This window comes from Ovis aries, chromosome 13 (assembly GCF_016772045.2).
Source record: "Ovis aries strain OAR_USU_Benz2616 breed Rambouillet chromosome 13, ARS-UI_Ramb_v3.0, whole genome shotgun sequence".
In the NCBI taxonomy this organism is placed as follows: domain Eukaryota; kingdom Metazoa; phylum Chordata; class Mammalia; order Artiodactyla; family Bovidae; genus Ovis; species Ovis aries.
This window is the reverse complement of record NC_056066.1, coordinates 54,986,798-55,000,118: the sequence shown is the minus strand read 5'-3', so window position 1 is coordinate 55,000,118 and position 13,321 is coordinate 54,986,798. Positions and strand designations below refer to the sequence as shown.

General features: G+C 49.2%; 1 protein-coding gene across 2 annotated transcripts in view; it reads left to right on the top strand.

The window, feature by feature from the left end:
* CDH4 (cadherin 4) overlaps positions 1–13,321 on the top strand; it is a 482,605-nt gene that overhangs the window by 347,350 nt on the left and 121,934 nt on the right. For both annotated transcript variants that reach the window (XM_042229909.2, XM_027976984.3), the window contains exon 3: positions 1,230–1,456. In XM_042229909.2, the coding sequence (XP_042085843.1) occupies positions 1,230–1,456 (227 nt within the window). The remainder of the gene's footprint in view (positions 1–1,229; positions 1,457–13,321) is intronic.

Here is a 13,321-nt window from a genome sequence, read left to right as displayed (position 1 = left end):
GATTGTCCTCTTCCACCCGAGGACCTCGTCTGTGAACCCTGGAGTCTGTGCACACGCGGAGATGCCTGGCTCCATCACACTGAAGAGCATTTTTGTATTAAACCCACGAGTGGGAGGTGTCGGTGACTGGGAGATGTCTGGAGTGAAGTATTTGAAATGAGGGAACGTTCATGTTATTTATTATTTCAAGGCAGCCAACAATAAAAGGTGAACCTGGGGGAAACACTTTATCAGAACTAACAATAAGGAGCTTTTTTTTAGTTTCTAGAATAAATAGTAATTAAATCATGTAAGCTGTGACAGTGAAATTGCTTAAAAAACCAATCCTCCCACCATAATTGCTGAGATACCCACATTTTTATAAATGTTAGGTAACTTTATCTGTTACTTTCATCAGCAGAATGTGACACTGGCTGTGGGTGCCTCGTAATTTACCATGGCTTCAGGTGGCAGCTACAGAAGTACAGGATAAGAAGGCCCTGATGCAGTCCCAGGCAACAGGCAGCTTCCGCTCTGTCTTCTCCTGCAAGGAGGGGGCAGGGGGGCACAAGTGGTCCGGAGATGGAGTCACAGGAGGTGCCTAATGGATGTTTGGGGTCAGTAGACCGTCCACCTTACACGCCTGCTTCCAGGTCATGAGAAAGCTCCAGCTGCCCAAGGTCACTTGAGAATCCACTGAATGCCACCCCGGTCAACTCAGACTCCAGTTGAGCCCAGAGGTGGTAGTTAAGTTGGGGAGAGGCGGATGAGTTTGCAGAGATGAGAACAGCTATGCTTCAGAGAGAATGAAGCAAGTTCCTTGTGTTTTGTTGTTGTTCCTTTTTCTAAGGCCTCAGCTGATTCCCAGGAGGTAGAGATAAAAACCCCTGGACCTCCCTGGAGGCTCAGTGATAAAGAATATACCTACAATGAAAGAGAGGCAGGTTCTATCCCTGTGTTGGGAGGATCCCTGGAAGAGGAAATGGCATTCCACTCCAGTGTTCTTGCTCGGAGAATCCCCTGGACAGAGAAACCTGGAGGGCTACATACAGTCCATGGGGTCGCGGAGTCAGACACAGCTAAGCGCACACAGAGATAAAACTCAGTACCTGAAGGTCAAGCAATCAGTTAAATAACCGCTTTCTCACCCATATTAGAGACCGAGGACTGCAGCTGAACATAAGCTCTGAGCAGACACCTGCCCACCAGGCTTTCCCACCCACCCTGACCTTATCCCCTTTCTCTTGCAGTCAAGTTCAGCAGCTGCCTGGGGACCAAGGGGACGCACTATGAGACCAACAGCATGGACTTCAAGGTTGGGGCCGACGGAACGGTCTTCGCCACCCGGGAGCTGCGCATCCCCTCCGAGCAGGTGGCCTTCACCGTGACGGCGTGGGACCACCAGACGGCTGAGCGCTGGGACGCTGCAGTGAGGCTGCTGGTGGCCCAGACCTCGTCCACGCACTCCGGACACAAGGTGAAGCATGACTGCACGCAGGGAGGGCCTGGGCGCATGTCCTTCCTCCTCAGGTGGCTGAGCCGAGCCTGATTAGCAGAGGCAGACACCTGAGTGGGTGACACAAGGCTTGGGGGCGACCTCTGACCTCCCGCCTTCCCAAGCAGGGCTGCTCACAGGCCCCCATCAGCTTGGGGCATGGTCATCAGCACCCTGACGTTCAGTTCCTTTGAGAACAAGGGCCTCATGGCTCCATTTCTCACGGGACACCTCTCCTGCCTAACCTTGTAGCCCCTCAGCCTGGGGGCTCCCGAGGCCTAGAGGAACGAGAAGTAAGACAGAGGCCATGTGGCTGGCCGGGCAAGGCAGGCAGGGTAGCTGGTGTGAGACTGATTCAGAGAGAGAGGAGGGGGAGGAACGGGAGGAGGGAGAGGGGGGAGGGCACACTTCACATAAACACACCAGCCCATGTCCCCAGGCCCCAGCCCTCCCTCTGACTTCCCCTCTAACTTAGCTTCGTGGCTGTGTTGATAGGATGGGAGGGGTGAATTCACCTTCCCCCCACCACCCCCGCATCCTGAAAGACCTCTCCACCCTGTGTGCCCCAGGACTCCAGGTCCAGACTCCTCAGCCCCCAGAAATGCCCACGTTAGGTTCCTGAGTCTGCGGGGCCCAGCTCTGCTCACCTTGGCCCGCGTTTCAGCAGCTGTGTTGGCCTCAGGCTGGGGGCTGCTGGGTCAGCAGAGAAATTGCGGCCCAGAGGACCCGCATGGTGGGTCCAACTGCACGTCCATCTACATGAAGGTGGACCTATAGGGAGGGAGAACCCTTGAGAGGCCTTGTGGCCGTTGGTGTTATGATATGCATGTGGTTCAAGAGAAAAGACACACAGCAGGTAAAGCAGGACAGGCAGTCAGGACAGCATCCAGGGGTATTCCTTCAGGAAGGGCCCACAGGAAGTGGAGGGTTAGACCAGATTGACCAGATGCCTTTCTGTAGATTTGTCCAGAACCTCACAGAACTAAAGTGCTCAGCAAACCCCAGTGGGACACAGTCTATAAGTTTCCCCAAACCTATTTGACAAAGAAACCTTCTTTATGGGAAAATTTTCAAGGCAGGTGTTCTGAGGAACTCACTTTGGAAAACTGGGGCTGTGTTTCATTTTTGTCTTATTTTTAAGCCATATGGTTAAACCACCAGGAGGTGATTTAGATTAGAAAATCAGTGACTCGGTGACTAGCCTTATCCTGGGAGGTGGGCTGACACCTTTGCTGATGACATCTTGGGTGCCCTCGGGGGTGTGCTGAACTAGCTAGGTATTGAAACACGCTTCTAACAGGGGTGCCCCTCAGACCATGAGTCTCATCTTGAGGATGTTGAAAATCCTGAGATGGATGTGGTTTTCCATCCCTTCCTGAGTGATCATGACCAGCCACGCCATGGTGGGCAACATGGCCCTCATGGAGGCCCCCTCCCTGCCAGGGCTGAGCCAAGGGCAGCAGTAGAAGGCTTACATCTCGATTGCAATGGCAATGCAGAAACGGAAACAGTGCCTTGTGGCCAAAGAGCAGGGCTCTCTAAAGCCCATGGATGGCCTCAGATAAAAGGCACTAATTAAAAACATAATGACACCGTTTGTCAAGCATGTTAATGAAGTGATTTCTGAGGCAGTTAATCCCCTGATCTTCCAAGAAGGTGAATGCAATTAGACAATCCCCAGGATGCGTGCACCTCCAACCCCATGGCAGGCGGGGCCGAGAAGCACCTGATCTGCAGATTCCACGTCCCAGGTTAAGGGCATCCGTGGGGTGACTACGGGGCCGCACCCTGAACAGATGACGCGCGACCGTGTGGGCAGTGGGCGCGCCCCTGCCACCCACCTGAGCCGGCCCTTCCTTGTTTATTTCCCATCAGCTTCGTTGCTAAGGGCTCCGTGCTTCCTATCTTCAAACCCAAAGAGCCTTGCCCTGACTTTCTAGGACCCTCCCCTAAGTGTGTCCACATCAATCCTCACAACATCTCCCAAAGTGGACACAGTCACTGTCCCTGCTTTACAGGTGGGGAAGCTGAGCTGTGTGACTGCAGCCTCTTGCTACATGGGAGAACTGATGTTCTGGAAAGGAGTAAATAAGGGACTTTCTAGGCACAGCTGAGCCCAGCATCATAACAGAGCCTGGCTGCCCTGGGTTGTCTGTCTGGATCAAGCTCCTCCAGCTTACCAGCTGATGTTCTGGGACAAGCATACAACCTCTCTGAGGCTTTGTTACTCTGGAAAATGGGACAGCAATGCTGCCTACATCCCACCCAGGGGTTGTTAAGAGGATTATGTGGGATGATGCGAGGTCAGGCAGGGTGCAGACTCTATGAGACCATCGTCCCCAAAGAGGTGAAAAATAGTAGATCTTCTTGCTGTCATTGGCATGGTCCCAGCCCTCTGAGTCCTTTGCTTGTCTCGGCCACGGGGTCCTCGGCCATGGGGTCCTCACGAAGGTGGTGCCTGGGAGGACAGGGAGGAGCACCGGTGTGGGACACTGGCTGATGTGCCCTTACAAAGCAGGGCCGGCCTTTGAACAATGTCACTCTGTGTAAATGGATTGAGGTGATCCAGATGGCTGGTGTCCTTAGTCACTTGCCAGAAGCAAATGTCAATCTTCTCCAGGGGAAGGTATCATGCCAGACCTCAAATTATATCTGTCTTCTTTTGTATACAATTTCTAGCACTCAACCGAAAATGACTGGAGGAACAAGATAAGATAACTAAAAATTAAGAGGAAAAGCAGATAACAATCAAAGACCCATAGGGTAGATTTACAATTATATTGTTAATTGTAATCATTAAAAATAGATTAACTCTTGTACTTGGAAAAAAACAAACTGACAATATATTTTTCAAAATCTATCCATACGCAGCTTACAGGGCTTCCCTTATAGCTCAGTCAATAAAGAATTTGCCTGCAATGCAGGAGACCTTGGTTCGATTCCTGGGTCAGGAAGATCCCCTGGAGAAGGAAATGGCAACCCATTCCAGTATTCTTGCCTGGAGAATCCCATGGACAGAGGGGTACCTGGCAGGCCATAGTCCAAGGAGTCTACAGTCCATGGAGTCGCAACAGTAGGACACGACTTAGCGACTAAACCACCACCAGGCAGCTTGCAAAAGATACATCTAGAAAGCGTAAGGATACAGGAAAGCTTGACGTAAGAGCATGAGGAGGGGAAACACCAGCCAAATAAACAAGTATGAAATCAATGGCAAATTTTAACTAGCGTCCATGAGTAAACAATAGAACATGCAGACAAACTCTCAGTAAGGAGACAGAAGATCAGAAGCACAGAATTAAGAAGTCTGACCTTGGTGAGATGTACATAAAGCACAGAAACCAACTGCTGCTAAACACAGATTGTTTACAAGTATACTCAGAATACTTACAAAAATTAGCCAAACGTCAAGCAAACGTCAAAATGCTTCAGAAGTTTAGAATCAAAGTGTAGTTTCTGTTCTTCTTACCACAGAACAATTAAACTAGAAATCGATAAAAAGGAAAATTACTGAAAAATCCCCATAGATTTGGAAGTTAAGTAAATGCCTTCTTATTAACCCTTGGGTAGAAAATAAATCACATGGAAATGGGAGATTGTTTTGAACTGAGTAATAAAACTAGTTGGGATGTATTAATCACTGAAGTCATGCCAGATGGAAATGTTTAGCCTTAAATACATATATTAGAAGATAAAGACTGCAAAAAATCAGCAATTTTAACACATCTCAAGAAATTATAAAAATGGGAAATGAAATACAAAGAAGAAAGAAGGGAATAATAAAACAAAGAGGAGAATATAATGAAACAGAAAATAATAGAATCAACAAAGACAGAAGTCGGCTCAGTTAGACTAAGAAAAAACCTGAAAATAATTCCTATCTAGAATGACAAGAGAACCTCAGGACCAATCACACAGACATTAGAAGGGTCACTTGAGGACATTATATACAATTTATACCAATATATTTGAAAACAAAGATGGACTAGATAGCATTCTAGAATATAAAATTTACCAAAATTAACATGAAAGGAACATCTGAACTGTTTTATTATTGTGAATAAAGTTTTAGTTCAGATTTTTATCACACACAAAAAATTACTCTCACCATGATGGCTCCACTGATAAGTTTTACCCAAGCTATAAGGAGTTAAACCTCATCCTACAAGAGGGATGGCATCCCCAACCAAATGGGGACCATGTTGAGACCAACAGGAACTTTTCCCAAAGCCAGCAAGGACCTTGAAAGAACCATGAGAAAGAGGATCGTTACATGCCTGTCCACTCAGAATAGATGGGAAAAAAACCTAAGCAAAATTTTAACACACATGAATTCCCCCCATGTTTACATGGGATAAACAATGGCCACATTCATCTGTTTCAAGAAATCAAGATTTGGTTTAACACTTAAACATTAATCCAAGTAATCCAAAATAGAATAAACATCACATGATCATCTGAAGAGTGATTATTAAGTTTAACTTCCATTCAAGATGAAACTGTTCAGCTAATGAGGAAAAGAAACCATTCTTAATCTTACAAACAGTATATATAACAAACATCTGAACTACAGTTGGAATACTCAAAGCCTTCCTTGACTTCAAAAATAGGGCACGGACACTCTTACATCACACACCAGAGCTGCAAGCCAGTGAGTGTAGGCAAGAAAAAGAAATCAGAATAAACAGAACTAGCATTATGTGTAGCTTATATAATTGTGAATGTAGAAAATCCAAAATAATCTGTGGCTAATTTATTGGAATTAATGAATGATGTTAGCAAGGATGCTGGATGTAAAAGCAATTGCATCTCTACAGACTGCAGGAGATAGTTAAAGACAGGGAAGCCTGGCATGCTGCAGTACATGGGGTCGAAAGTTGGACACGGCTGAGCAACTGAACATCAACAACAGACCAGGAATAGTTAGAAAATAAAATCTGAACCAGATACCGATTACAACTGCATTAATTATACAAGACCCTTACATATTACTGAGAGCAATTTTTTTCTCTTTGGCTGTACTCTGCAACTTGTGGGATGTTAGTTCTCACACCAGGGATTGAACCCAGCTCCTCGGCAGTGAGAGCATGAAGTCCTAACCACTGGATCACCAGGGACTTCCCTACGTATTACTGAGAACACTTAAAGATCTTTGAAAATAGAGGGATACACCCTGTTCATAAGAGGCTTAATGTTATGGTGATGTCAATTCTACTCAAAGGTTTCTATAGATTTAACACAATCTCAGCAAAAATCCAACATGTTTTTTCTTTGCTTTTCTATAGAAAGGCTAAGAGCTGACCTTAAATTTTTAAAGAGAAATACAAATGGCTTCCCTGGTGGCTCAGTGGTAAAGAATCTGCCTGCAATTCAGGAGACACAGGAGACGTAGGTTCGATCCCTGGTTTGGGAAGATCCCTGGAGGAGGGCTTGGCAACCCACTCCAGTGTTCTTGCCTGGAGAATCCCATGGACAGAGAAGCCTGGTGGGCTACAGTCCATGAGGCTTCAAAAAGTTGGACACAACTGAACGACTGAGCACGCTTGCAGGAATAACCTAGAATGACACAAAAATGGGTGCTTCAGACATCAAGACTCTGAATAAACCACACCAGTTTCTCAGCCTCACCACTGCTGGCATTTGAGGCCAGATCATCTCTGATGTGGGGCAGCCCTGTGCACTGTGGGATGTTTGCCAGCATCCCTTGCCCCCCTCCAGATGCTAGCAGCACCCCACCACCCCTGTTTGCAACAAAGCTGTCTCATGTCATCCTCAGATGTTCCCCAGGAGCCCCATCTGAGAGCCACAGAACTACAGTCATTAGATGGCACTGTTTGAGATCAAACAAATGGAACAGAACAGTACAGAAAAGAATATTTAACATTTTGGAAAGTCTTATCTTCATGGAAGGCTTCCCTGATAGCTCAGTTAGTAAAGAATCCGTCTTCAATGCAGGAGACCCCAGTTCAATTCTTGGGTCGGGAAGATCCTCTGAGAAGGGATAGGCTCAGCTGGTAAAGAATCTGCCTCCAGTGCAGGAGACCTGGGTTTGATCCCTAGGTTGGGAAGATCCCCTGGAGAAGGGAAAGGCCACTCCAGCATTCTGGCCTGGAGAATTCCACAGACTGTATAGTTCATGGAGTCGCAATGAGTGGGACACAACTGAGCAACTCACTTTCACTTTCATCTTCATGGAGGTTTAACTTTTATACAACAAAATTCGCCAGCTTCACGTAAATGACTTGATTTACCTCATCAAATACACACGGTGCCAACACTGGATTTTTTATGAGTGGCGCTGGATGGCAGAGGCCAGTAAACTGCAGCTCACAGGTCACATCTGACCTGCCACATGCCTGCTGAGGCCTGCAAGCTAAGAATGGTTTCTGTAATTTCAAATGGTTGTATAAGCACTTAAATTAATATCCTCGACTTTGCTTCTTGACCTGCAATGTCTAAAATATTTAACTGTGTGACCCCTTAATAAAAAAAATTGCCAAGCCTACTTAGAATAGTGGAGGAGGACTGTCTTTTCCGTAAGTGATGCTGGGCTAATGGGGTACCTGAAAGGGGAAAAGTCAAGTGACCCCTTTGTTGTGCTTAGTCGCTCAGTCATGTCCAAGTCCTTGCAACCCCATGGACTGCAGCCTGCCAGGCTCCTCTGTCCCTGGGGATTCTCCAGGCAAGAATACTGGAGTGGGTTGCCGTGCCCTCCTCCAGGGGATCTTCTCAACCCAGATCTCCCTCATTACAGGCGGATTCTTTACCATCTGAGCCGCCAGGGAAGTCCCAACTGACCCCTACCCCCATGCTACACCCCGATCAGTTCCAGGTGGATTGTAACTCTGAGTTTGCAAGACAAAGCAGACAAATAGAAGAGAATTGGGAGTGATGTGTGAGGAAAGCTTTCTTATATGTGATGAAGCACAGAGACTACAGCAAAGGTTGATGATTTGACTTCATGAAAAATGAGAATCTACTTATCACTACTTAAGAAAGCAGAAAGACTGTAAAGCAATTATCCTTCAATTAAAAGTAAATAATTTTTTAATGATTGACAAAGAGGCACATCCTGAATATAGATGAGCGTGCAAGCTCGGTCGTGTCCGACTCTTTGTGACCCTGTGGACTGTAGCCCACCAGGCTCCTCAGTTCATAGGGTTTTCCAGGCAAGAATACTGGAGTGGGTTGCCATTTCCTTATCCACCTGAATATAGAGAGAGCCTCAAATCACTATGTAAAGACAAATAAGCTGATAGGAGAAAAATTAAAAAACAACAAGCTGTCCATGAAAGAGGAGAGTCTGGTGCTGGGTCAGTGTGAAGACATGTCAACCTCAGCAGGGCAATGCAGATAAAAGCCAAAACCTACCAGAATGACTAGCCTTCAAAAGACTGGCAGTACCAATTCTCACATTGGTTAGAACACGGAGAAACGGCATTCCCATGTGCTTGGTGGGGATGCATTATGGTACAGCCTCTCCAATAACAATCAGCATTTTCCATTTAAATCTGAATATACCTTTGCCTAGTTGAGAGGAAAACTTCCTCTTCTCACACCTCTGACACAAAAGCTGTAGGTTTTCCACCCCAGCCAATCCTCTGACTTTCCATGGACACCAACTGGGTGTTCTCTAGTGTATTTCAATTCTGACCCTCGCAGCCCGGAGTCAGCACCGACCGCGAGGCTCAGGGCTCCGTCCACAAGCCCACTTCCCGTCACATGTGGGCCACAAGGGGTGAGTCTCCTCCTGATTACTCGCTCCTGTCCAACTCAGTTCTCACCACCCACACCTCTGGTCAATCATTTGCTACAAAGGTTCCCAGAACTGGGGGCAGCACACACTTACTCTTCCTGGTTTATCATGAAGGAATGCCCAGGTCAAGCACTACGTAGGGGGTGTCCAGACGGGTCTCAAATGCAAGGGCTTCTATCCCCGTGGTGATGGGTGCACCACCCTCCTGCCACATGGATGTGTTCACCAACCCAGAAGCTCTCCACACCCCAGAGCTCAGGGACTTTTATGGATGTTTCATCCCGCAGGCAGGATCCACGAACTCAGCTTCTCAACTCAGCCCCTCTCCCCTCCCCAGTGGATTCAGTAGGCAGGGGGCTGACGGCTCCAAGTTCCTAATCATGACTCAGACTTTCTGGTGACCAGCCCCCTCCAGGAGCCCACCCAGCATCACTTCACTAGAACAAAAGATGCTCTATCACCCAGGAAATTCCTAGGGATTTAGGAGCCATGGGTAAGGTGCCCCTGTCAATCCATCACTGCAGAGGTTGCAGGGGTTTCAAGAGCTCTGTGTCAGGAATGAGGAGCAGAGACCAAGTGTGTATTTTTCATCATGCCACTGGTTATAGGTACAAGCCCAGAGGAAGCATGTGCCCATTCATACCAAGAGCTCTGCACCAGAATTTGATGAACCTGAAAAGAACCCAAAGGCTCATCAGCACTAGGCTGTTTAAGAACGTGGTGGTGGCTTCATGCAGCGAAATTCTGTGTAGCAGCAAAAATGAACAGGGAAGGCAAATCCCACAGACATGCATCGAGGGATAGAGGGCCAGGAAATGCAGACTGTGGTCCAGACGTGGACAACATGGAGTGTGTGTACAACCTCACAGAGGAAGCAGGAGGAGGCGGGCCTAGGGGGCTTTGAGGAATGAGTAGGGGGACCTGGGCCAGGTGTTCATTCCTGTGTTTGTTTACTGAAGTTGCAAGCACTTTCCCACAGGTCCTTTATACTTCACAATTTCAAAGCATCTTTTCAGTGCATGCAGAGGGCTTTCTGGCTGGATTTGGAAAGGTGGGGAGTTCAAGGGGGACTCTGCAAGTGGGAGTTCTGCTGGTAGAAGGTTCTAGAAACACAAAGTGAAAGTGTTAATCACTCAGTCATGTCCGACTCTTTGTGACCCCATGGACTGTAGCCTGCCAGGCTCCACTGTCCGTTGAATTCTCCGGGGAAGAATACTGGAGTGAGTCAGCCATGTCCTTCTCCAGGGGATCTTCCTCACTCAGGGATCAAACCTGGGTCTCCTACATTACAGGTAGATGCCCTGGTCTGATCCACCAGGGAAGTCAAAAGGCCTGCCGCAAAGGAGCCATTTGCAGCGTTAAAAGTCCCAGGAAACTCTCATGAAAGGAGACTTGAGGCGAATCCCCGGAGGAGGGCGCAAAGGGACCCCCTAATTTCCCGGTTCCGTAAATCCCTGCTCTCTCGCGTCAGGTCCCATCAAGCACGGTCTCCCTCGTCCGTTATTTCAGCGACTCTCAGGGAGCGGGCAAAAGCAGCTTTATGGTCAGGTGAACCATAAACTCCTGGCAACTTCTCCCTTTCCTCTCCCTTCTTAGCAACCATTTAAAGGCCGTCTTTTTGTGGGTAATACCAGCAGGGCTGGAAGCTGGAAGAAGGTTTTTGTGTGCAGTCTTGCAGGAAAGCTGATAGCAATTCAATTAGAAAATGCAAATGAGGTCACATATTTCCCACGGGAGAGCTGCCTCGCCCCCAAGGAATTGGAGCGACGTTCGGCCTCATAGTCGATACTGAGATCAAGTTCTTGCACCCTCGTCATCTGGCTGGCTGTGCAGCACTTGAAAGTGTCAATAGGACCTGTGGGTATAGTTTGCAAAAAAGGAAACTGTTGTTTATGAAACTAATATTAGATTGTAGAGTGTGTCAGCATCTATGAAAGATAAACTCAGTCACGCGTTATCCCGTGCCCAAGCCCAGATGCCAAAGTGCCATCTTTCCCTGGGATTTACACCTCCCCAAGTGTTGGGCTGAACTGTGCCCCCAGAGTTCCTGTAGGGAAGTCCTAGCCCACAGTTCCTCAGAATGGGACCGGGTTGTCAGATGTAATTAGTTCCAGTGAGGTCCTTGGGGCAGAGGGACCCTAATCCTACGGGACTGGTAAACTTATTAAAGAGGAAATTTCAACACAGACACAGTCCTTGGTGCTTCCCCTATGGTGCAGCAGTAAAGAATCTGCCTGCCAATGCAGGAGATGCAAGTTCAATCCTTGGGCCAGGAAGATCCCCTGAAGGAAGAAATGGCAACCCACTCCAGTCTTCTTGCCTGCAGAATCCCAGGGACAGAGAAGCCTGGCAGGATACCGTCCATGGGGTCACAAAGAGTCAGATGCGACTGAGTGACTAAGCACAGAACAACGGCACAGTCCCGGGCAGGACCTGTGTGAAGATGAAGACAAGGATGGAGGTGACCTTTCTGCAAAACAAGGACACCGCCAACCACCAGGCTCCAGGAGAGGGGCCTGGAGCGAGCCTCTCACTCGGCCCTGCGGAGGGACTGCCCTTCCCACACCTGGTCTTGGCCTCTGGCCTCCAGAACCATGACATAAGCGTCTGCCGTGGAAGCCCCTGTCTGTGGTGGGCCCAGGACAGTCAGTCACTGGGGATGTCGCCGGGTGGAGACCCGACCCCAGGGGTGGAGACACACACCGTCCGTGTAGCCTCCTGAAGGCGGATGAGAGTTCGGAGCTTCCAGTCCTCTTCCTGCCGCTGTTCAGGTCTCCAGTCCCAGCAGGACATCTTGCCAAGACCACAGGTGTTAAAGCCCCATCCCCACGGTCTGCCTCTATGAGTAGAAGGAGCCCATCTGTATCACAGACACTCAGATCTGTGACAGGACACAGAATGGAGAGGACCTGGCTGAGAAGCAGTTTCTGAGACACACCGCACCCCGCACCCCCCCAGCAATGAGGCTCTAAGGAAAGGCTGGCCCCCGAGCAGCCCTTCATGAGAGCCAAAGGACCAGCACCCATGCCTTAACCCTACGCTGCCCACTTGGGAGTCTTAACCAAAGGGGGCCAGTGGAGCCTGCCACGGGCAGTGTCACCTAAAGGTCATCAGGTGGAGCCTTGGAAGCAGAGTGTGCATGCACCTTCAGAAAGTAGCAAGACGGTACTTTTATGCTTTTCCAAAAGGTGGCCTCCACGTGACAGAAACAGCGACTCCCAGTGTGGCCAATACATGAGAGTACGGCCGGCGAGCGAGCACACTGCTGTCCATGCGCCTGTTCTCTGGAGGGTGGCAGCCACATTCATGCGTGATGGCGAGCTCGGTGCTTCAGGGACAGGCTTGACTGCCTGGGGGATTCGAGAACCGAGTGTCCATGTCACAGACCCACACAGACCGCCAGGAAGGAAATCCATAGTGACCACAGCCGGGTGGACCTGCCCAGCGATGGGTGGCCAGTTTTAGACCTCAGTGGGGGCACAGCTGTTAACTCTGCAAGTGCGAAAGCAGGAGTGAGTTCTAGCCCCTGGAAGCTGCACCTTCTGCAGTTTTGGAGGGCTCCCGGCTGCCCCAGGGAGGGCAGGAGTGACACGGTGGAAAAGGGCCAACTCGGACCATGTTTCAGGCTGCTGACGTCCTTGAACGAGTGTCAGGGTCTGCATTTTGCAGAGGAGAGGTGTCCAGGGTCCAGGCCCAGGGAGAAATGCATGACAATCACTGGTCACTTTCCCTGGCCTGTCTTGGGAGTGCGGAATGGCCCAGGGCTGGGCCGGTAGAAGGCAGAGGCTGCTGGTCTGTCCAGGGGGCCAGGAGTGCGACATCTGAGTCGAGACTGGAGATAGGAAAAGCAGATAGAGATGGGAGCACCCTCAGGCTAGGGGAGCACCCTTAGGCAGAGCCAAGGTCAGGTGGCCCTTCGAGAGGTATTTGTGTCTATTCTAAGATGTGTCGACGTTCCAGGGGGGGAGCTGAGAGTAAGGGTGGGAGGGTGAGGCTTTTTCTGCAGCAACCCTGGCTGGGCCAGCACCATGCCCGGCCTGCTTCCTGCTGTATCTCTGCTGAGAGAGAGGCAAGGAGTGGGCTCCGGTCAG